The sequence below is a fragment of the Boleophthalmus pectinirostris genome, unplaced genomic scaffold (assembly GCF_026225935.1).
Source record: "Boleophthalmus pectinirostris isolate CB_2022bp ecotype Guang Dong unplaced genomic scaffold, ASM2622593v1 HiC_scaffold_11, whole genome shotgun sequence".
Classification (NCBI taxonomy): Eukaryota; Metazoa; Chordata; class Actinopteri; order Gobiiformes; family Gobiidae; genus Boleophthalmus; species Boleophthalmus pectinirostris.
The window spans coordinates 22,888,828-22,911,464 of record NW_026570994.1 but is presented as its reverse complement, the minus strand read 5'-3'; the positions used below and the strand labels follow the sequence as shown (position 1 = coordinate 22,911,464).

The 22,637-nt window shown below is 46.5% G+C and overlaps 2 protein-coding genes across 2 annotated transcripts in view; both read left to right on the top strand.

Moving 5' to 3' along the window:
* The window catches only part of nhej1 (nonhomologous end-joining factor 1), a 14,679-nt gene extending 7,955 nt beyond the window's left edge, over window positions 1–6,724 (top strand). The window contains exons 7-9 of the mRNA XM_020931196.2: window positions 4,881–5,079; window positions 5,163–5,248; window positions 6,447–6,724. Of these exons, the coding sequence (XP_020786855.1) occupies window positions 4,881–5,079; window positions 5,163–5,248; window positions 6,447–6,518 (357 nt within the window). The 3' untranslated portion in view covers window positions 6,519–6,724. The remainder of the gene's footprint in view (window positions 1–4,880; window positions 5,080–5,162; window positions 5,249–6,446) is intronic.
* Window positions 6,725–7,570: 846 nt separating this feature from the next.
* On the top strand, window positions 7,571–21,135 carry LOC110166001 (indian hedgehog B protein-like). The gene is made up of 4 exons (XM_055163802.1): window positions 7,571–7,607; window positions 9,212–9,621; window positions 16,907–17,168; window positions 19,352–21,135. The coding sequence occupies exons 1-4, from the start codon at window positions 7,571–7,573 to the stop codon at window positions 20,014–20,016; spliced, it is 1,374 nt and encodes a 457-aa protein (XP_055019777.1). The 3' UTR covers window positions 20,017–21,135.
* Window positions 21,136–22,637: the final 1,502 nt, after the last annotated feature.

Here is a 22,637-nt window from a genome sequence, read left to right as displayed (position 1 = left end):
CTCCAGCCTGGAGCTCTTCACCTCCTTCCAGGTCGCTCGCCAAGGGATTTCTGAACAACTCAAATTTGACTTTTTAAATGCCTTTTGTTGTCGGCAAAAGGAGAAGTTCAATTTGTCAACAGGACAAAAGTTTAGTAAGTAAATAAGAAATTGTTTTATTTCTATAACGCTTTTCACAGACATTTGTCACAAAGACGCTTTACAGAACATTATTCAGCATTATTCATTCACTCCACACACAGTGAGGGTAAACTACTGTTGTAGCCACAGCTGCCCTGGGGCAGACTGACGGAAGCGCGGCTCAGATCTGTACATGTTTACGTGGTGGTGTCATAGGGGGGAGCTCTACACTATCATGCACTTTTAAAATACTCTGCTGCGGTCTGTGTGATGCTCTAATGTCATTTCGATGTTATTTTATGTGACAATGACAATAAAGGAATTGAACTGAAGTGAATCTGCACCATCGGCCCGACCGACCATCACCAACACACACACTCCACTTTCACTCTCATGTGGGTGAAGTGTCTTGCCTAAAGACACAATGACAGTTTTTGTGACTGGCGCCTCCTGTGGCTCCATCCAAGTCCAGACCCAGACCCAGACCCAGACCCAGACCCAGACCTGCTGAGCCTCTTAGATCTGACAGGATCAGACTTTGACGAGCTCGTCTGGCCACAGTTTGGTCAAGTACATTTTACTGCTCGTCTAAACTGCCTCTTCAGTTCTTCTTCAGTTCTTCTTCAGTTCTTCTTCAGTTCTAGATTCTACTTGCACGACTCCCAGATTTACACACATGTTGAAAAGCTGATTATTCTTGTAAATCGATCATTTTGGTGCCCGACTTGCACTTCTTGCACTCACCAATAAATAATTTATCTTTTATGTTTTATCTAATTGATGAATTGATCTTGATTGATCTCGTCTTGGCTCTTGTAAACTTTATTTCTTGCATTCATTAAAATTCGTCGCTCTCTGGAGTTTTCATTCAGTAAAGGAGCTCACCCGAGGAAAACGGCCGCAGACCTCTGATGTAAACAGACTAATAATACAGACTCAAACATGTGAATGAAACAAACACAACTCAGGTCTGTTTCTGAGGAGCTTAAACAGCGTTAGATCATGACTTAAAGTTTCCATTTTGTGTGATGTCGGATCAGTTTGTGGAGCCGATCTCAAACAAACAACGATAAACTTGAGAAGATGAGGACGTAACCTTTTCCCGAGGCGTCCGAGGCGGAATCTGAGGTGAAACCGACAGGGCCCACCGTCAATCTGATGTTTTTTTTTTTTGTTAAATCGGGGATGAAGGAGACGAGAGGTGAGGCAGGAGACACCACGGCACCAGAACCGCCACATGTAAAAACCCCAGAGTCTAAAAACGGAGCTGCTCAAACACAGAGAGCGCGGCCCGATCGCACGAGGAGGAGCCTGACCCGTGACCTCCACAACCTCCACCACCTCCACACGGGCTAACCACTCTGCCACGGCCCCGCGCTCCGCTCACGCACAGCCGGAGTCTAACCCACAACCCCATGACTCCGAGGCAGGACACTTCTCACGCCGCGCTCACATTCCACAGCGCCGTGACAAAAACCCGACTCAAATTAAACGTTTGTTTCTTCAGCGGCTCCAAAACAAAAGTGTGGAGAACGACTGGGACTTTAAACCCGAGTCCAAGTCTGGAGAAAAGACGGTTCTCGCTCTGGACCAGGATTCAGACCAAGTTTATGTGCTGATTTGTTTTGTGTTTTCATCAAAAACAAATCTGGAGTTTTGGTCATAAATCATAAAGTTACATCAGACCGCTGGTTTAGTCCTGGTTTAGTCCTGGCTTAGTCCTGGTTTAGTCCTGGTTTAGTCCTGGTTTTGTTCTTTTGTTTGGTCCTGGTTTAGTCCTGGTTTTCTCCCTCATTTAGGCTCTAATTTAGTCCAAATTTAGTCCTGGTTTTAGTCCTGTTTCAGGCCTTGGTTTAGGCCCTGGTTCAGTCCTGGTTTAGACCTGGTTTAGTTCTGGTTTAGTCCTGGTTTAGTCCTGGTTTTAATGCTGGTTTAGTCCTGGTTTAGTTCTGGTTTAGTCCTGGTTTAGTCCAGGTTTTAGTCCAGGTTTTAGTCCAGGTTTTAGTCCAGGTGTTAGTCCAGGTTTTAGTCCTGATTTAGTCCCAGTATTAGTCCCGGTTTTATTCCTGGTTTTAGTCCTGGTTTAGTTCTAGTTTTAGTCCTGGTTTAGTCCTGGTTTAGTCCTGGTTTTAGTCCTGGTTTTAGTCCTGGTTTTAGTCCTGGTTTTAGTCCTGGTTTAGTCTTGTTTTAGTCCCGGTTTAGTCCCTGGTTTAGTCCTGGTTTAGTCCCTGGTTTAGTCCCTGGTTTAGTTCTAGTTTTAGTCCTGGTTTTAGTCCTGGTTTAGTCCTGGTTTAGTCCTGGTTTTAGTCCTGGTTTTAGTCCTGGTTTTAGTCCTGGTTTTAGACCTGGTTTAGTCCCTGGTTTAGTCCCTGGTTTAGTCCCTGGTTTAGACCTGGTTTAGTCCTGGTTTAGTCCCTGGTTTAGTCCCTGGTTTAGTCCTGGTTTAGACCTGGTTTAGACCTGGTTTAGTCCTGGTTTAGACCTGGTTTAGACCTGGTTTAGTCCTGGTTTAGTTCCAGAACGGCGTCTTGTTTTCTCAGTAAACTTTGGTTTATTTTTACGACATTTTAAACAAACAGAAAAAAACAGAAATGCAGAAAATCTCAAGGGACGAAGAAGCGAGAACCACAACGAGGAAAATATTTAAACTGCTAATTCAGACGCGACCGACGGAAGACGAGAGAGGGAAAAGAGAGGGAGAGAAGAGAGAGAGAGAAGAGAGAGAGAGAAGAGAAGAGAGAAGAGAAGAGAGAGAGAGAGAGAGAGAGAAGAGAGAGAGAGAGAGAGAGAGAGAGAGAGAGAGAGAGAAGAGAGAGAGAGAGAGAGAGAGAGAGAGAGAGAGAGAGAGAGAGAGAGAGAGAGAGAGAGAGAGAGAGAGAGAGAGAGAGAGAGAGAGAGAGAGAGAGAGAGAGAGGAGAGAGAGAGAGAGAGGAGAGAGAGAGAGAGAGAGAGAGAGAGAGAGAGAGAGAGAGAGAGAGAGAGAGAGAGAGAGAGAGAGAGAGAGAGAGAGAGAGAGAGAGAGAGAGAGAGAGAGAGAGAGAGAGAGAGAGAGAGAGAGAGAGAGAGAGAGAGAGAGAGAGAGAGAGAGAGAGAGAGAGAGAGAGAGAGAGAGAGAGAGAGAGAGAGAGAGAGAGAGAGAGAGAGAGAGAGAGAGAGAGAGAGAGAGAGAGAGAGAGAGAGAGAGAAGAGAGGGAGAGGAGAAAGAGAGAGAGAGAGAGAGAGAGAGAGAGAGAGAGAGAGAGAGAGAGAGAGAGAGAGAGAGAGAGAGAGAGAGAGAGAGAGAGAGAGAGAGAGAGAGAGAGGAGAGAGAGAGAGAGGAGAGAGAGAGAGGAGAGAGAGAGAGAGAGAGAGAGAGAGAGAGAGAGAGAGAGAGGGAGAGAAGAGAGAGAGAGAAGAGAGGTAGAGAAAAAGAGAGAGAGAGGAGAGAAGAGAGAGAAAGAGGGAGAGGAGAGAGAGAGAGGGAGAGAGAGAGAGAGAGAGAGAGAGAGAGGAGAGAGAGGGGGGGAGACAAGACGGAGAGAGAAGAGATGGAAGAGAGAGAAGAGATGGAAGAGATGGAAGAGATACGATGGAGAGAGAGGGGGGGGAGAAAGGGAGACATGACAGAGAGAGAGAAGGGGGAGCAAGATGGAGAGAGAGAGAGAAGGAGAGAGAGAGAAGGGGGGACACGATGGAGAGAGAGAGAAGGAGAGAGAGACGAGCGGGTGAGAGGGGGGAGAGGGCGAAAGAGAGAGATGAAAAAAAGGGAGGAAGAGATGGAGAAAGAGAGGAAGAGGGGGAGGAAGAGGAGGAAACTGAGAGGGGAGAAATAGAGAAGAGAAAAGGGGGAGAGAGAGAGAGAGAGAGGGGAGGAGATGAAGAGAGGATGAAGAGGACAAGTTGAAGTTTCTGATCTGATGTTTTGTCGTCTCAGGTCTGGACATCAGGTCTGGAGGTCTGGACTCTGGGGTCTGGACTCGGGTCTGGACTCGGGTCTGGACTCGGGTCTGGATCTGGACTCGGGTCTCGGGTCTGGACTCGGGTCTCGGGTCTCGGGTCTGGACTCGGGTCTGGAGTCTCGGGTCTGGACTCGGTCTGGGGGTCTGGTCTCGGGTCTGGGGGTCTGGAACTCGGGTCTGGACTCGGGTCTGGTCTCGGGTCTGGACTGGGGGTCTCTCTGGTCTCGGGTCTGGACTCTGGGTCTGGTCTCGGGTCTCTCTGGTCTCGGGTCTGGACTCGGGTCTGGTCTCGGGTTCTGGTCTCGGGTCTCGGGTGGTCTGGACTCGGGTCTGGACTCGGGTCTGGACTCGGGTCTGGTCTCGGGTCTGGACTCGGGTCTGGACTCGGGTCTGGACTCGGCCTGTGTGGTCCGGTTCTGCTCTCACTGTGATTCTGTCAAACTGTTTGACTGTTACAAACGTCTCCATCTTGATTCGCTCTGACGTTTAGAAACAGGAAGTGAATCTGAAGGTTTGAGGTTCAGTTCTTTTAGATTCTGTTGTTGTGTCCTTGGGCAAAGCACTCTGTGGGTAAATATGAAAGAGGAGCTCAGTCTGAGGCTTTTTTAAACTTTAATAATAAACTTTTATGTTTATTGTCGTTTTATTTCAGTGGTCTGTTTGTTTTATCACTGCAGACGGATCAGACGTGTGAACTGACACTGTGAGACATCTTCTCTTCTCCTCTCTCCTTTCCTCCTTTCCTCTCCTCTCCGCTTCTCTTTCCTCTCCTCTTTTATCTCCTTTCCTCCTCTCTTCTCTTCTCTCCTTTCTGAATCTCAGTCTCTTCCGTCGCTTGTGGAGGAGGATTCTTCTCTGGACTTGAGCTCAGATCTTCAGGACCTTTTCTCCTGCATCGTTGCCCGACTGAACCCGAACAAACACAAACGACAGAACTCAAGAGACGAAGAGGAGGAGAGACGGGAGAGAGAAGAGAGAAAGAAGAAAGAAGAGGAAGAGGAGAAGAACGCTCAGACGACAGGTTTGGATGGGAAAACACTTTAAACACGTCAGAGCAAAGGAAAACAAAATAAATTGTGTTTTTTTTTTCTGTTTTTGTATCAGATGCAGACGCAGATGTTGAAACTCGTCAGAAAGAGACAAAGACACAAACTCCAGTGAAAAAAACTACACTACCCACAATGCAACAGGTGAGATTAAACCTGTTCAACAGTTTCAGGCAGAACAATTCAAATCAGAATATTTGATCTTTTTGAATGAGGAAAGATCTTGACAAATCCTACAAATCAGAAAGATCTTTACTGCAAAATAATAAAATGACCTGAGTGAGTTTTAGTTTATTATAAATAACTCAAGTCAGTGGTGTAGTGGGATTTTTTAAGACTAAAACAGAATTAAAACTGGGTCTAAACCAAGACTAAACCAGAACTACACCAGGTCTAAAACAGGTTTAAACCAGGACTACACCAGGACTAAAACAGGTTTAAACTAGTACTAAACCAAGACTAAACCAGGACTAAACTGGGACTAAACCAAGACTGAACCAAGACTAAACCAGGACTAAACCAGGACTAAACCAGGACTACACCAGGACTACACCAGGTCTAAAACAGGTCTAAACCAGGTCTAAACCAGGTCTAAACCAGGACTACACCAGGTCTAAACCAGGACTAAACCAGGTCTAAACCAGGACTAAAACAGGACTAAACCAGGTCTAAACCAGGTTTAAACCAGGTCTAAACCAGGTCTAAACCAGGACTAAAACAGGACTAAACCATGTCTAAACCAGGTCTAAACTAGGTCTAAACTAGGTCTAAACTAGGTCTAAACTAGGTCTAAACCAGGTCTAAACCAGGACTAAAACAGGACTAAAACAGGACTAAACCATGTCTAAACCAAGACTACACCAGGACTACACCAGGTCTAAAACAGGTCTAAAACAGGACTAAAACAGGACTAAAACAGGTTTAAACTAGTACTAAACCAAGATTAAACCAGGACTAATCTTGGACTTGAGAGCGAGAAAGAGAACCCTAAGTCCATGGAGCAGGGTGTCTGCAAAGTTTGATCGGGCGGTGGCTGCTTTAGCTCCGTGGGGGCGGAGCTCTGTACCGATCCTTTCTCCTGTGGTCTCCCAATGGTCTACATGGGCGCACCTCTGGGCCCGTCCCGACACTCAGTCCCGGTTCAGTCCCGGTTCAGTCCCGGATCAGTCCTGGTTCAGTCCCGGTTCAGTCCTGGTTCCCTCATGAGTCTGTGCAGGTTGTTTTCATCATTGCCTGTAGCTCTGGTTTGACATTTCACTTGTAGATATTTTATATTTGTCTCCTGCTCCGAGTGAAACAGAAACGTGACTTTCGTGTTGTGGTTCCTCCTCGTGTCCTGCAGGTGTCGTCTCTGAGCTCCACAGACCGACCTGCTCCAAAACCAAAGAAGAAGAAAGTGGGTCTGTTCAGGTGAAACTCGGCAGCGCACGCAAACATCCAAAACATCCAAAACATCCGAAACCTTTTAAAATGAACGTTTTTAAACTTAAACGAGGAAATGAGCTGTAACTAATTCTTTTATATTTCTTAGTGTTTTAAATGTATTTTAAATCTGTAGTAAACTCTGGATCATTTTAAAGTGTTAAATTATAAACATGTTCATGATTCATAATGATCAAATATTTCTCTCAGTTAAGATTTATTTTATTAAAGGTTTTGCACTAAAACTACTAAACCAAATGTTACCAGTACTTTTTAAAATGTTGGGTTATCATCACTACTACTTACAGTATATTACTATTTTACTATTTTAACTACTACTTCTACTTGTACTACTACTACTACTACTAATACTTCTTCTAATTAGGAATGTTACTAACAATTATTTTAGTAGTAAACGAGTCACATTATCGACCAAATAAAGAGTGAAATCTGAAAACTGAGGGCTTCAAGTGTGTTACTAATGAAAATCTGAAATTTTTTTATTTTATTTTCACATTTTGATGTAATAATTCTTCTGTCTGTGATGGTTTTATAGTTAATTATTTCAGCTCTTCTTCTTCTCCTGACTCGTCCTGGTCCTAAACATGGCGTCCTGGGTTTTGGAACACAAACATGAACTGTGCCACATACATGAACATGGACTCCTCTCCTCCTCCTCCTCCTCCTCCTCCTCTCCTCTCTCCTCTCTCCTCTCTCTCTCTCCTCCTCCTCCTCCTGTCTCCATCTCTACCCTCTCTCCTCCTCTCTCCTCCTCCTCCTCCTCCTGTCTCCATCTCTACCCTCTCTCCTCTCCTCCTCTCTCCTCCTCTCTCCTCCTCCTCCTCCTCCTCCTCCTTCTGTCTCCATCTCTCCTCCTCTCTCCTCCTCTCTCCTCCTCCTCCTCTCCTCTCTCTGTCTCCCTCCTCCTCTTTCTCGGTCCTGGGACATGAGCCTGATTTCCTCTCTCCTCTGCTCCTCTCTTTTCTTTTCTCTTCTCTCCATCTTTTCTTTTCTCTCGTCCGTGTGATGTTGACTCAGGGCGTGATGAAGAGCACAAAGTATTTGAAGAAACAGTTCAAAAGTCTGTGACCCTGGAGACAGACACACACACACACACACACACACAACAGGAGCCACAAACACCAAACAGGAGGTCCACGCCTCCACAGAGTCTCCGGTTCGAGTCCTCCCACGCCCTCATCCTGTCAGGTCTGTGTGGAGTTTACATGTTCTCCCTGTGTGTGTCTGAACCTTCCACGATCATACAGGTCTCTGCTCCTCACCGCTTTACTCCAGATTTACGAAACGTCTCAGCTTCTCAGACATCGTCCCTCCAGTGTGTCCTGGGTCTTCCCCAGGGCCTCCTCCTGCTGGGACATGAACACCTCCTGAGGGACACGTCCAGGAGACGTCAGAACAGACGTCCTCCCCTCAGACGCTCCTCTCCACGTGGAGGAGCAGCGGCTCTACTCCGAGCTCCTCCCTCTGTCTCTAAGGGAGACGCCCGGACGCCCTGCGGAGGAAACTCATCTGTGTCACTTGTATCGTCGATCTCGTCCTTTCGGTCCCAAGTCCCAAGTCAGTGACCTTCAAGTCCAAGTCGAGTCCCAGGTCTTAGTCCATTTTATCAATTCAAGTGTCAAAATCTAAAAAAATAGTGACTCCAACCTCATGGATCATGAGTGAAAGTGTTTAGGCTGAAGTAAAAAATTCTTCTAACGCCAAACTCTATTAAATAATGACAGAATTCCAAGAAAAAAAGCAGTGCTGAACTGTAAGTTTGTGTTTACAATTTCACTCACGACTTATGGTAAATATAAGAGTCAAAATATAAATTAAACTAGATTTAAAGCATAATTCATTCATTGCAGAGCTCGAGATCTTTAAAACATAACACTTTACTCTTTTTTTTTTAAAGTTTTCTCCAGTGTAAAATCTTGCACTCAGAGTCGCAGTTTCTCCTCTCTTACGTCACGCCCGTGGGTCCCCGCGCGCGCACCTGCTCCTCCCGCGTCCGGAGGGTCCAGAGAGCGGCGCGCGCCCGTGTCCCCCCCCAGTGTCCACGCACGTGGGCAGGTCTGTCCTCACCCCTCATCCCGCGCGCGTCTGTCCTCACTCCAGACGCACAGAGACGCAGAGGGACGCACAGAGACGCACAGAGACGCAGAGGGACGCACGACGTGAGGGCGCGAGGGGCTCCGCTTTGAGCCGCGTGCCAAGGTAAACGCGCCGCCGCTATTTATGCCCCGCGCTCTGGGGACACGCGCACGCACCGGGACGGAGCGCGAGGACTAAACTCCACGATGTTTGTGAAAATCCAAGATCCGTGAAGAAATGAAGAAGCCGCGCGCCCAGGTGCGTCAAGTTTATCTCCCGTTATTTACGCACAATGAAGGCAGAATTTAGTCAGAAAGTTTATAAATAAATATGTTTATTTTTAATTTCTACAAATACAAATTTACCTCAAGACTCTGATTTTATCTCTGGTCTCGGGACCTGATTTGGACCCTGGTCTCAAACCGGATTTAGTCACTTTTTTTTTTTTTTTTGGTCATTTGGACTTTTTATTTATTTATTTATTTTTGTCATGATTCTTTTATTTTCCGCGGTTCAAACTCTTTTTTGAGTCTAGGACCTAAGCCCACGTGCGTTTAACCTTTGACCTCTGTTTGTCTTGTGTTCCAGGAGCTTCTCTCTGGACTTTAGCGCCTTTGGCCCCGCACGTCTGGACCCCGCACCTCCACGCGCCCCGCACGTCTCCCCGCTCCTCCTCGCGCTCCGCACCGATGCGTGCGTGGCGCGTGTCCGTCCTCGCGTGCTTCGTGGCGGGGTGCGCGCTCCTCCTGTGCCCGCGCGTGCACGGCTGCGGCCCGGGGCGCGGGTACGGGAAGCGGAGGAACGCGCGGAAGCTCGCGCCGCTCGCGTACAAACAGTTTTCCCCGAACGTGGCGGAAAAGACGCTCGGCGCGAGCGGCAAGTACGAAGGAAAAATCACGCGCAGCTCCGAGCGATTCAAAGAACTGACCGCGAACTTTAACCCGGACATAATCTTCAAAGACGAAGAGAACACGGGCGCCGACCGCATGATGACGCAGGTGAGCGCCGTCGCCATGGCAACTAACTATTTTACACTGAAGATGACAATAAAAATATATTTAAAGTCCTAAAAGTGCAACATAGAAAGTTTAGACTAAACCAGAACTAAACCAGAACTCAACCAGAACTCAACCAGGACTAAACCAGAACTCAACCAGGACTAAACCAGGGAGTCAGTTTAGTTAATAATCCTCAGTGGAGCATTAGTTCTTGTTCGTTCTTTTATTTTGGGTAAAACTGTGACAGTTTCATCATGAGGTGTTTATGTTTATGTTCTCACTTTACTCCTGTTTATTCCTCTAAACTCCAGAGCTGTTAGTCCTGGTCTGGGTTAGTCCTGGTCTGGTTTAGTCCTGGTCTGGTTTAGTCCTGGTCTGGGTTAGTCCTGGTCTGGGTTAGTCCTGGTCTGGGTTAGTCCTGGTCTGGTTTAGTCCTGGTCCGGGTTAGTCCTGGTCTGGGTTAGTCCTGGTCTGGTTTAGTCCTGGTCTGGGTTAGTCCTGGTCTGGGTTAGTCCTGGTCTGGGTTAGTCCTGGTCTGGTTTAGTCCAGGACTAAATCAGGTTTAAACTGAACCAAAGCAGGACTGAGGAGGATCCAGACTCAGGATTTATCTGAGGTCAGAGGTTTTTTCCAGGTAAAAGGACCAAAGAGACGATGTTGTTTTAATCTTTATTTTATTCTTTCAGTGTTTAGTGTTTTTTCTCTCAGTTGTTTTGTGTTTTTTGTCTCGTACAGTTTGTCATATTGTGTTCAGAAACGACCTCATCCTCTCACAAACTTCCTCCTCTTCACCTTTGTCTACCTTTTTATTTCTGTCCCTGAAACCGAAGTTTCAGGAGGAAACTGGGAATCAAATCCATTTCACACGACGCAACACAACAGGGAGACGGAGAAGAGAGAGGGAAGAAGGGAGGGAGAGAGAGAGAGGAGAAGAGAGGGAAGAAGGGAGGGAGAGAGAGAGAGGAGAAGAGAGGGAGGAAGGGAGGGAGAGAGGGACTGAGAGGAGAGGAGAGAAGGAGGAAGGAGAGGAGGAGAGAGAGAGAGCGGGAGGAGAAGGAGGGATAGAGAGAACAGAGAAAGAGAGGAGAAGAGTGGGAGAAAGAGAAGGAAGAGAGGGAAAAAAGGAGGGAGAGAGGCACAAAGAGGAGAGGAAAGGAGAGAAGGAAGAAGGACAGGAGGAGAGGAGATGAGAAGAGAAGAAGGACTAGACAGGGAGGAAGAAGAGAGAACGAGATGAGGAGAAAGAGGAGGGAGAAGAAAGAAGGACAGGAAGGACATGAGAAGAGGAGAGGGAGACGGGGAGGAGGAAGAGGGATGGGGAGAACAGAGAAAGAGAAGGAAGAGAAGAAGAGAAAAGAAGGGGAGGGGAGAGAAGCAGAAAGAGCAGAAAGGAGAAGGAAAGAGCGAGACGAGGGAAGGAGAGGTGAAGTGAAGAAGATGGACGGATGGAGACGAGAGGACGGACGGAGGAGAGGAGCGAGGGATGAGGAGAGGAGAGGATTGATGGAGGGATGAGGAAAGGAGGGAGGAGGAGGAGAGGCTAAAAATGTCGGTGTAGAATTCCTCGTCAAAACCAGAAAAACAAAACTCACAGAGAGAAAAGTGAACTTTAAACTACCAGGAACTAAACCAGGACTAACTAAACCAGGACTACTGACTAAACCAGAACTAAACCAGGACTACTAAACCAGACTAAACCAGGACTAAACCAGAACTAAACCAGGACTAAACCAGGAACTAAACCAGGACTAAACCAGGACTAAACTAAACCAGGACTAAACCAGGACTAAACCAGAACTAAAGAACTAAACCAGGACTGACTAAACCAGAACTAAACCACTGATCTACACCAGGACTACTAAACCAGGACTGACTAAAACCAGGACTAAACCAGGACTTAAACCAGGAACCAGGACTAAACCAGGGAACTAAACCAGGACTAAACCAGGACTAAACTAAGACTAAACCAGAACTAAACCATGATCTACACCAGGACTACACCGGGACTAGACCATGACAAAACCAAGATCTACACCAGAACTAAACCAGGTCTAAAATCAGGACTAAACCAGAACTGAACCAGGACTAAACCACGACTAAACCTGGACTAAACCAGGACTAAACCTGGACTAAACCAGAACTAAACCAGGACTAAACCAGAACTAAACCAAGATCTACACGAGGTCTACACCAGGACTAAACCAGGACTGAACCAGGGACTAATCTGGGACTAAATCAGGAATATTTAGATTTCCGATCTAAGATTTCAGTGTTTTTTTTCCGTTCTGAGTCCGTCTTTGTCCCGTCGGGGATCGGGGGTCGGAGTCGGGATCAGGGCCGTAAACGTGACTGATATGTGCGCCGCTTTAAAGTCTTAAATATAGAAGCGGGACGAGGTCTCTGCGGAGCTGGACTCAGACTAAAGCCCGAGTTTGTTCTGGACTGAGCCGGATTCGTCGTGATCCGGTGATTTACGGCGTCGCGGCGTCGCACACACTCCCGCCTTTTACTCCAACGACGACGACGGCGGCGGCTAATTAATGAACGAAGAGCTGCTCTTTCTGCTGCCAAAACAAACCCCCGAACCTGTGAGAATAAATCTGCACGACTATAAAAGTAACGCCACAGCAGGTCAGAGGGTCAGGGGTCAAAGACGGAGCACGAAAATGTAAAAATCAATTCACAATTACCAGAAATTAAAAAACAAATGTCAAGTTAAATGTCCTTTTTTACAGAAAGTGACTCCTGTGAACTTTAAGTCAAGTTCTAATTTTTCCTCCTCAAAAACACCTGGAGCTGTGTTTGTTTTTTTTTTGTTTGTTTTTTTATTATTATTATTAGTCTGTTTACGTCTCCAAAGCTCAAAATGTTCCTCGTTGCGATGTCGGTGTGGTGTCGTTGTGGTGTTGTTGTGTCGTTGTGATGTCAGTGTGATGTTGGTGTGATGTCAGTGTGATGTTGGTGAAAGGTGAGAGTGAGGACCGGGGGTTTTGTAGATTCTCTTGGTTCAGAGGGACGAGGTCGAGTCGAGGAGCAGTTGTTGTGAAGTCGGTCGCCCGAACTCTAAATCGCTGCAGGAAAATCTGAACCAAACACGGACGAGATCCTCGTGAATATTAAAGAACCGAGTCTCCGTGGAGCTACACATGAAGTGGACGAATGTTTCCATCCATCTATGTTCTTCTTCTTCTCTGGGGTTGGGTCTCGGGGGCATCAGTCTAAACAGGGACTCCCAGACTTCCTTCACCCCAGACACTTCCTCCAGCTCCTCCTGAGGTGTTCCCAGTCCAGTCCAGAGACATCGTCCCTCCAGTGTGTCCTGGGTCTTCCCCGGGGCCTCCTCCTGGTGGGACATGAACACCTCCTGAGGGACACGTCCAGGAGACGTCAGAACAGACGTCCTCCCCTCAGACGCTCCTCTCCACATGGAGGAGCAGCGGCTCTACTCCGAGCTCCTCACTCTGTCTCTAAGGGAGACGCCCGGACGCCCTGCGGAGGAAACTCATCTGTGTCGCTTGTGTCGTGGATCTGGTCCTTCGGGTCATGACCAGAGGTGAGGGGAGGAACAGAGACTCAGCTTCTCTTCACCACAACGATCCGATACAGCGACCGCATCACTGCCCACGCTGCACCTGTCCACCTGTCAATCTCACGCTGCACCTGTCCACCTGTCAATCTCACGCTGCACCTGTCCACCTGTCAATCTCACGCTGCACCTGTCCACCTGTCAATCTCACGCTGCACCTGTCCACCTGTCAATCTCATGGTCCGTCCTCCCCTCACTCAGAACAAGACCCCGACAGACTTGAACTCCTCCACCTGAGGCAGAGACTCTCCACCCGCCCAGAGACGACAAGACGCCTTTTTCCCATCCAGAACCTCGACCTCGGACTTGGAGGAGCCGATCTTCGTGTTTGACCCACACTCGGGTCAAACATGGAGAAATGTAAACGCACACAAACTGCACAAACTCAAGTCGTGGTCAGACCTGCACCGAACCCACCGTCCTGTACTGAAACGGTTCAGAACAAACACATGAACCGAGTCTCTGGACAACATTTTCAAAACCACACGCTTTGATGAAACTTTACAAAGTGGAGTGGACCTGGAGCCGTTTGTCCCTGAGACAAATGCTCCGTTGGCGTCAAAAATAAACATGGCGACTTTATGTTTTTTAAAAAAAGGGGCAAAGTAACACAGAAACAGAAGATCCACAATCAAAACACCAAACTCTTTATGTCTCTTTACCTTTTTATCTGAGGGAAAAGACGTTACAGGTTTTGTTCTGAATGTTACGAGAGCGTCTCAGGTCTGGACGGAGGATTTTCACGCTCTGTAGTCCTGGTCCAGACTCTTCTGGACTCTTCTGGACAGACTGTAGAAACAACTGGAGCTTGGGCGACGTGTTCATTAAATCACAAACGATACAATAATACTGGACCAAATCGAAACGAGGACGTCTTCATCTGAATCTACACGAAATCTGCATCAAAATTCTTCTGCACATTTTTGAGTGTTTAAACCAGATCATTTTTACTGTTACCAGGACTAAACCAGGACTAAACCAAAACTGGAGCAGGACTAAACCAGAACTAAACCAGGACTAAACCAAAACTGGAGCAGGACTAAACCAGGACTAAACCAAAATTGGAGCAGGACTAAACCAGAAATAAACAGGGACCAAACCAGAACCAACAGGACCAAACCAGGACCAAACCAGGACTAAACCAGGACTAAAGGGACTAAACCAGGACCAAACCAGAACAAACCAGGACTAAACCAGGACCAAACCAGGACTAAACCAGGACCAAACCAGGACTAAACCAGGACCGAACCAGAACTAAACAGGGACTAAACCAGGACCAAACCAGAACTAAAAAGGGACCAAACCAGGACTAAACAGGGACCAAACCAGGACCAAACCAGGACTAAACCAGGACTAAACCAGGACTAAACAGGGACCAAACCAGGACTAAACTGGGACCGGAGCAGACCTGGACCGGACCAGGACCGAGCAGACCTGGACCGGACCAGGACGGAGCAGGCTGGACCAGACCTGGACCGGAGCAGGACCAAACCAGGACTAAACAGGGACCAAACCAGGACCAAACCAGGACTAAACCAGGACTAAACAGGGACCAAACCAGGACTAAACTGGGACCGGAGCAGGCCTGGACCTGGACCGGACCAGGACTGCAGCAGGACCAGACCAGGACCGGAGCAGGACCAGACCAGGACCGGAGCAGGACCAGACCAGGACCAGACCAGGACCGGAGCAGGACCTCCGCGGGCCTGAGTCGGGCGCATGAGTCGCTCTCTGTGATAAGAATAGTGGATGTTGTTTCTGGGCGGTGAGACCTGCAGACGTCATAAATCAGAGGCTGGTTTACTCTGAAGTTTTGCTCGACCGCAGTTTGGACAAACAGCAGCAGATAGGTGACTCCTGTGTCCCGGCAGACGCTAAAAACAGACTCGTACAGGGTCCGTGCGGAGAGACGGAGAGACGGAGGGAAAGACGAGAGAGGGAGGAGGGAAGAGGAGAGGAGGAGGGAGAGAGGGAACGTAAAGGTAACTCCTGTGTCCCAGCAGACGCTAAAAACAGACCTGTGAGGCCTGTGTGGAGAGACGGAGGAGAGGAGAGGGGGATAGAGGGAGGGAGGTGAAGAGGGAGAGGAGGAGGAGGAGGAGGGGTGTGGGGTGTGGGGGAGTCTCCTAAACCGCAGTTGAGTAAAGTGAGTTTAACTTGAGCAATATTTGTGTAAAATCTTGTTGAGTGTCAAAGGTTGTTTCCTCTGACACCGTGAAGAAGATAAGTCATCCTGAACCAGGACTAAACCAGGACTAAACCTGGACTAAACCTGGACTAAACCTGGACTAAACCTGGACTAAACCTGGACTAAACCTGGACTAAACCTGGACTAAACCTGGACTAAACCTGGACTGAACCAGGACTGAACCAAGACTAAACCTGGACTAAACCTGGACTAAACCTGGACTAAACCTGGACTGAACCAGGACTGAACCAGGACTGAACCTGGACTAAACCTGGACTAAACCTGGACTAAACCAGGACCAGGAGTATTATATCATATTTACATCTATAATTTAGTATTTTTTGTTCCAGCTGTAAGGACAGATCTTTCTGAACGTCTCTGTGATGAATCTTTAGTATAATAATAATATAATATTATTATAAAATCCATCCATGCATGTTCTTCTTCTCTGGGGTCGGGTCTCAGGGGCTTCAGTCTAATGAGAGATTCCCAGACTTCCTTCACCCCAGACACTTCCTCCATCTCCTCTGTGGGACCTGAGGTGTTCCCAGTCCAGTCCAGAGACATCGTCCCTCCAGTGTGTCCTGGGTCTCCTCCTCCCGTTGGGACATGAACACCTCCTGAGGGACACGTCCAGGAGACGTCAGAACAGACGTCCTCCCCTCAGACGCTCCTCTCCACGTGGAGGAGCAGCGGCTCTACTCCGAGCTCCTCACTCTGTCTCTGAGGGAGACGCCCGGACGCCCTGAGGAGGAAACTCATCTGTGTCGCTTGTATCGTGGATCTGGTCCTTTGGGTCATGACCAGAGCTCCCGCTTCACCACAACAATACAGCGACCGCATCACTGCCCACACTGCACCTGTCCACCTGTCAATCTGCCCACACTGCACCTGTCCACCTGTCAATCTGCCCACACTGCACCTGTCCACCTGTCAATCTGCCCACACTGCACCTGTCCACCTGCCAATCTGCCCACACTGCACCTGTCCACCTGTCAATCTCACGCTCCGTCCTCCCCTCACTCCAGAACAATATGAAAATAATAATATAATATCACATGTTGGTACTTCAGTATTACAGTGATATAATGTTTTTGTTCCAGCGCTGTAAGGACCGGCTGAACTCTTTGGCGTCTCTGTGATGAACCTTTAGTATAATAATAATGTGATTTTATATCATTATAATATTTCCTGTTGTTTTTTGTTGTTGTAGTAAATATAAAGTCGTGTTTTTGTTCCAGCGCTGTAAGGACCGGCTGAACTCGTTGGCGTCTCTGTGATGAACCTTTAGTATAATAATAATGTGATTTTATATCATTATAATATTTCCTGTTGTTTTTTTGTTGTTGTAGTAAATATAAAGTCGTGTTTTTGTTCCAGCGCTGTAAGGACCGGCTGAACGTCTCTGTGATGAACCTTTAGTATAATAATAATGTGATTTTATATCATTATAATATTTCCTGTTGTTTTTTTGTTGTTGTAGTAAATATAAAGTCGTGTTTTTGTTCCAGCGCTGTAAGGACCGGCTGAACTCGTTGGCGATCTCGGTGATGAACCTGTGGCCCGGCGTGCGTCTGCGTGTGACCGAGGGCTGGGACGAGGACGGCCATCACTCCGAGGAGTCGCTCCATTACGAAGGACGCGCCGTCGACATCACCACGTCCGACCGCGACCGCCACAAGTACGCCATGCTCGCCCGCCTGGCCGTGGAGGCGGGATTCGACTGGGTTTACTACGAGTCCAAGGCCCACATCCACTGCAGCGTCAAGTCAGGTACAAGCACCATAAAGAGACACTGCGGGACTTTTCTGATGTCTCCATGGTGATGACATGTCACCTTGAATGTTCCAGAGTACAGCTTTAATGACTACACTGCAAAAAAAAACCTAAATTTAGCCACATTAAGACGACAAGAATTTGAAGTTTGATCATGATTTGAGTCAATTTCACTTGACAAATAAAATTATCTGCCACTGGAACAAGATTTTTTTTTTGTACTTAAAATATGAAAACACGACTCACACGTAAAAAAACAAATTTATTTAAAATAAGAAACAAAATCAAATGTTACTTGAATAAAAAAAACTCTTATTCAACTGGCAGATCATTTGACTTTTCAAGTTGAATCGACTCAAATCAAGTCAAATGTTTTTAATTTAATTTATTTTAATTTAAGTGGATATTGTTTTTTCCAGTGTGTCTCAAATTTAATTTAAACACAACTGTTTCTTGCTCAAAAACGTCACATTTCTGTTCAGTTCTCTGTCGGTCACAGCGCTGACGTATTAGACTCAGATCTTTGACAATAATTTCTAATTTTCTTCTGTTTTCTCTTGTTTTTGCATCATTTTCATCCCTCTCTCTTCTCCTCTGTCCTCTACTCCCTTCTCTTCTGTCTCTCCTCCTCTCTTCTGTCTCTCCTCCTCTCTCTTCCTCTTCCTCCTCTTGGTCTCTCAGATCGGGTCGCCAGGGCCCAGTCGTTGACTTGATCGGCCGAGCCCCGCCCCAATCACTCACTCAGTCAGAAGTTTGTATCTTTATTATTTCTTCTTTTTATTTGATTTTATTATTTTAAATCTACGTGTTTGTGTAAATGAGAGAGAGGAGAGAGGAGTGAGAGACTGAGAGACGTGTGGTGTCCTGGTGTTTTCTCAGAGGCAGCTACAGTAGGGGACGACCACTAGAGGGCAGCACAGACTCCAACCTGCAGCAGCAGCAGCTCCAGTTCTAGGAAGGTAACAGGAACTGTCTTTATTTATGCTTTTAAATATTTTCATAGAGATTCATTATTTATTTATTCAGTTCATTATTGAGCAAGTTTCGGATTATTTTTGTGGTTTTGAGCTGCAGATCACAGTTCCACACACAAAACTCAGTTTAGTTTAGTTTTATTTGTACTGAGACATTAAGTTCATAAAAAACAGGTGCATGTAAATATTCCACAGTCTTACTTTATATCAGGAGTCTTTAATGTTTTTCAGGCCAGGGACCCCGACTATAAATATGACATACAAATGTGTTTTAGATTAAACTGGACCTAGTGTTGAGCAAAGTTTGACTTATTTAAATGATGTGACTGAAGGAGAAGAGCCCAGCGCTCACTCACACAGGTGTTTACAGTTTGACAGTAATAAAAAATGTTAAATCAAACAAAGATTTGGCTGCAGTACCTCCGTGACCCCCTAGAGGTCGCAGCCCCCTGTTGAAGACCTCTGCTTTATATTTATTTATTTATTTATAATACAGTTATATTATAATATTATTATAATATTTATTTGAGCAAATCCTAGTGAGACATTTCTCAGTTTTACATTTAAATCAGTGTTAATCCACTTTAGCAGAAATCCTCAAATAACAGAAGTGTGTGTCAGGGACAGTCAGGAGGAAAAGTGAACAGGACAGAAGAAAGTGGAAACAGAAACACTGATGTTGTGATGTCACAAAGTCAAACGTCTCATTATGTCATGGACTTAAAAAAAAATAAAAATCTTTGTCTAACTGCATTTTTAATTTCAGCAGCTAAAAAAATCTGCACATGAGGCTCAGGACAGTGTTAGATAAAAGTAGAATCTCTACAAAACCGTTATGACAAAAGTATAAAGTAGTATGAATGAAACTGTGACATCAGGACATTATTATTATTGAAAAACAAAACATTTGAGACTTGACGTTCACCTCTGCAGCTGCCCCAGAGTTTAACATCTGTCTCTGTGAACACTTTGTCCAACTACACTCTTTTACTCTTTTTCCTGCTCATATTTCTCTTCTGACACGTCCTCTGCTTTCACTTTTATAATAGATTTTCATAAACACTGTTAATACAAAAAGTTTTTTCTTTATAATGGTTTTATTTTCTAAGCGCCGGCTTCATCTGCAAAACTTCAGCCTCATGTCGACGTTTCAAACTGTTTTGTTTTTTTCTAAACTTCATGATCCGTTTCGTTGTGTTTTTACAGATCACTCGGTCGCCGCCAGATCTGGAGGCTGTTTCCCCGGCGACGCCCTGGTCACCACGGAGACGGGACTCCAAAAGCCGCTGCGTGACCTCCGACCTGGCGACCGCATCCTGGCCCCGTCCCGTGATCCACACGGCCGACCGGAGCTCAGCCAAGTCCTGGCGTTTTTGGACCGAGATCCTGAGGTTTTCCAGGTGTTTTATTCCCTCCAAACTGAAGCCGGGGCTGAACTGGTGCTGACTGCGGCGCATTTGGTGTTTGTTGCCGCGGGAAACTGCACAGAGGGGGCGGAGTCTGCCGTTAGAGACTTGACCACGGCATTTGCCAGTGAGGTGCAGGTCGGGCAGTGCGTTTTGGTCCAGGAAGAACAAAGAACGCGGATTTCTCGAATCAAAAACATAAAATTGGTGAAACGTAAAGGAATCTATGCGCCGCTCACCGAACACGGGACGCTCCTGGTGGACGACGTGGCGGCTTCCTGTTACGCGGCGCTGAATCGGCACAGTTTGGCGCATCAGGCTTTCGGTCCGTTACGATTTGTGCACCGGTTTACGGGGATTACGGGACAGAATGAGCGAGGCGTCCACTGGTACGCACAAATGTTGTACTGGTTTGGAAATATGTTCATGGAGCCGAGCAGCTTCCACCCGATGGAAACGACTTAACGCCAAAGCTGAACGATCTTATCCAGGCTGGTGCCACCGACTGCCTCCGCTCAGTTTCATTTCTCTCCAGCGACTAGGTCAGGAATCAGAACCCAGGAAGTGCGAGTTCGGGCACCAGCCAATCAGAGATGAGACAGACATTCTGTGTTGGCGACGATTCCCCAGATCCCCGAGGATTTAAAACTGGAACAAAGAGAATGTTTGGTGAATTTTATCTCGGGGAAAGGCGTTATTGTTCTTCTTCCTACAGGATTTGGAGCTTTACAAACGTCACGAACAAACAGCAGCGACTGGTTCAATAAAAAAAGTCCCCGCCTCCTGTCGAGTGAACGAATCCTAAAGCTGTGAGGTCACACGGTTTACACCAAGTGAAACCGGCTCATGAAACAAACTAGAATGATCTGTTGTTTTGGACAGATTTTAGGAGCGTCAAAGCCTCGTTTTTTTGCAGTGCTCCTAAAGTCTAATTTATGGAGTTATGGATTTGTGTTGAGGTTTATGCGCCGCGAAGTGATTCACCGCCACAACACCAGGAAGTGACGATTTAAACATTGTGTTTAAGTTTAACATGAACCATCTCCAACATGACAGAAACACAGAACAGACTCACCATCAGCAGAACATCCTCTGTCACAGAGAGAACACTCATATTCCACTGAGTCGTGTCCTACAGCGCCAGTCCACACCACAACGTTTTTTGGTCAAAACAGTGAAGTTTTGATTCACTTGGGCCTTTTGTCCACACAGAGTCGGTGTTTTTTGAGGTTCCAGAGTTGTCGTGTGGACAAGCAAACAGGGTTTTGGAAAACGATGACGTCACGACCCGCTGCAGCCGTCGAACTCGCCTCCGTGGACCACAAGAGCCAAAGAGCCGAAATGTGACTTGTGGAATGTGGGGATCTCGTCTCAAACTGGAAAAACCGAACTGGAGACTGAAGGTGAACTCACGTGTTTGGACGCCGCGTTCTGAGCTCTGGACTAAAGCCTGGATCAGTTTGATTTATTTTATGTTGCTGCTCAAAAAGGATTTAATTTATTACAAATGTGGAGATTCTGAAACTGCTGCAGTGACTAAAGGCTTTTCTTTGTTTCGTTTCTGCATAAAAAAAAAACTGTGAGTGTCATGGATCTGTACTCGACTAGAACAACAAATATCATGTTTAGTTGTGAGTTTCCTGAAGAAATCTATTTTTTAAAATAAAGAATATTTAAATTTAAACAGTGTCGGTGTTTTATTTTGTCCTCCAGGAGTCTTGTTCTAGTCCTGGTTTTTACAGCCCTGGGCCTGGTTTAATCACAGTTTAAACCGGATCTAATCTGGTTTTAGATCCAGTTTGATCCAGTTTTAGCATTGGGTCAATTTGATCTTGGTTTAGTTCTGATTGGGTCCCTGGTTTAGACCTGATCTATTTCTTTTTTCCTTTGGTTTGATCCTGGTTTAGTCCTGGTTAAGTTCTGGTTTAGGCCGGGTCTGTTCCCCTATGGTTTGTTCAGGTTTAGTGCGAATTTAGTCCTGGTTTAGTCCTGGTTTATTCTGGTGTAGATCAGGTGCGCCAGACCTGGTGCTTTGATCTGGTTTAGACCGGTTTTAGTCCCAGGTTAGACCTGGTTTAGTTACCTGTTCCTGTGGTCTGGACCTGGTTTAGTCCATGTTTAGTCTGGGTTTGAATGTGGTCTGTTTATCTGTTATTTGATCCTGGTTTAGTCCTGCTTTATTCTGGTGTTGACCCAGTTTAGTCCTGATATAGACCTGCCTGGTCTGTTCCTGATCCTCTTGTGTTTTGATCTGGTTTAGACCTGTTTTATTCCCAGTTTAGACCTGGTTTAGTCCTGGTCTGTTACCTGTTCCCTGTGGTTTGGACCTGGTTTAGTCCAGGTTTAGTCTGGATTTTAATCCGGTTAATTTCCTGTTCTCTGTTATTTGATCCTAGTTTATTTTTTCCTTTCTAGTTTAGTCCTGGTTAAGTTCTGGTTTAGGCCAGGTCTGTTCTCTTATGGTCTGATGAGGCTTAGTCTCAGTTTAGTCCCAGTTTAGACCCGGTTTAGACTCCGTCTGTTCCCGTTTCTCTTGTGGTTTGAGCTGGTTTAGACCTGGTTTACTGCAGGTTTAGTCCTGTTATTTGATTCTGGTTTAGTCCTGGTTTATTCTGGTGTAGACCTGGTTTAGTCCCAATTTAGACCTGGTCTGTTCCTGGTCCTCTTTCATCAGTTTGTACCTTGTTTAGTCCTGGTTTAGTGCAGGTTTAGGCCCGGGTCAGCCCCGGTCTTGTCCCTGTTCTCTTGTGGTTTGAGCTGATTTAGACTTGGTTTAGTCCTGGTTTAGCCCTGGTTAAGTTCTGGTTTAGGCCAGGTCTGTTTCCCTTTGGTCTGATCAGGTTTAGTCCCAGTTTAGACCTGGTTTAGTTCTGGTCTGGTCCCTGTTCTCTTGTGGTTTGAGCTGGTTGAGACCTGGTTTATGCCTAGTTTAGAGCAGATTCACTCCTGGTTTAATCCTGGTTTAGTCCCGGTTTAGACCCGGTTTAGACCCGGTTCAGACCCGGTTCAGACCCGGTTGAGTCCCGGTCTGGTCCCTGTTCTCCGCGGGGGGGTCTCGCCTCTTTTAGCCGCATGTCTGTCTGAAA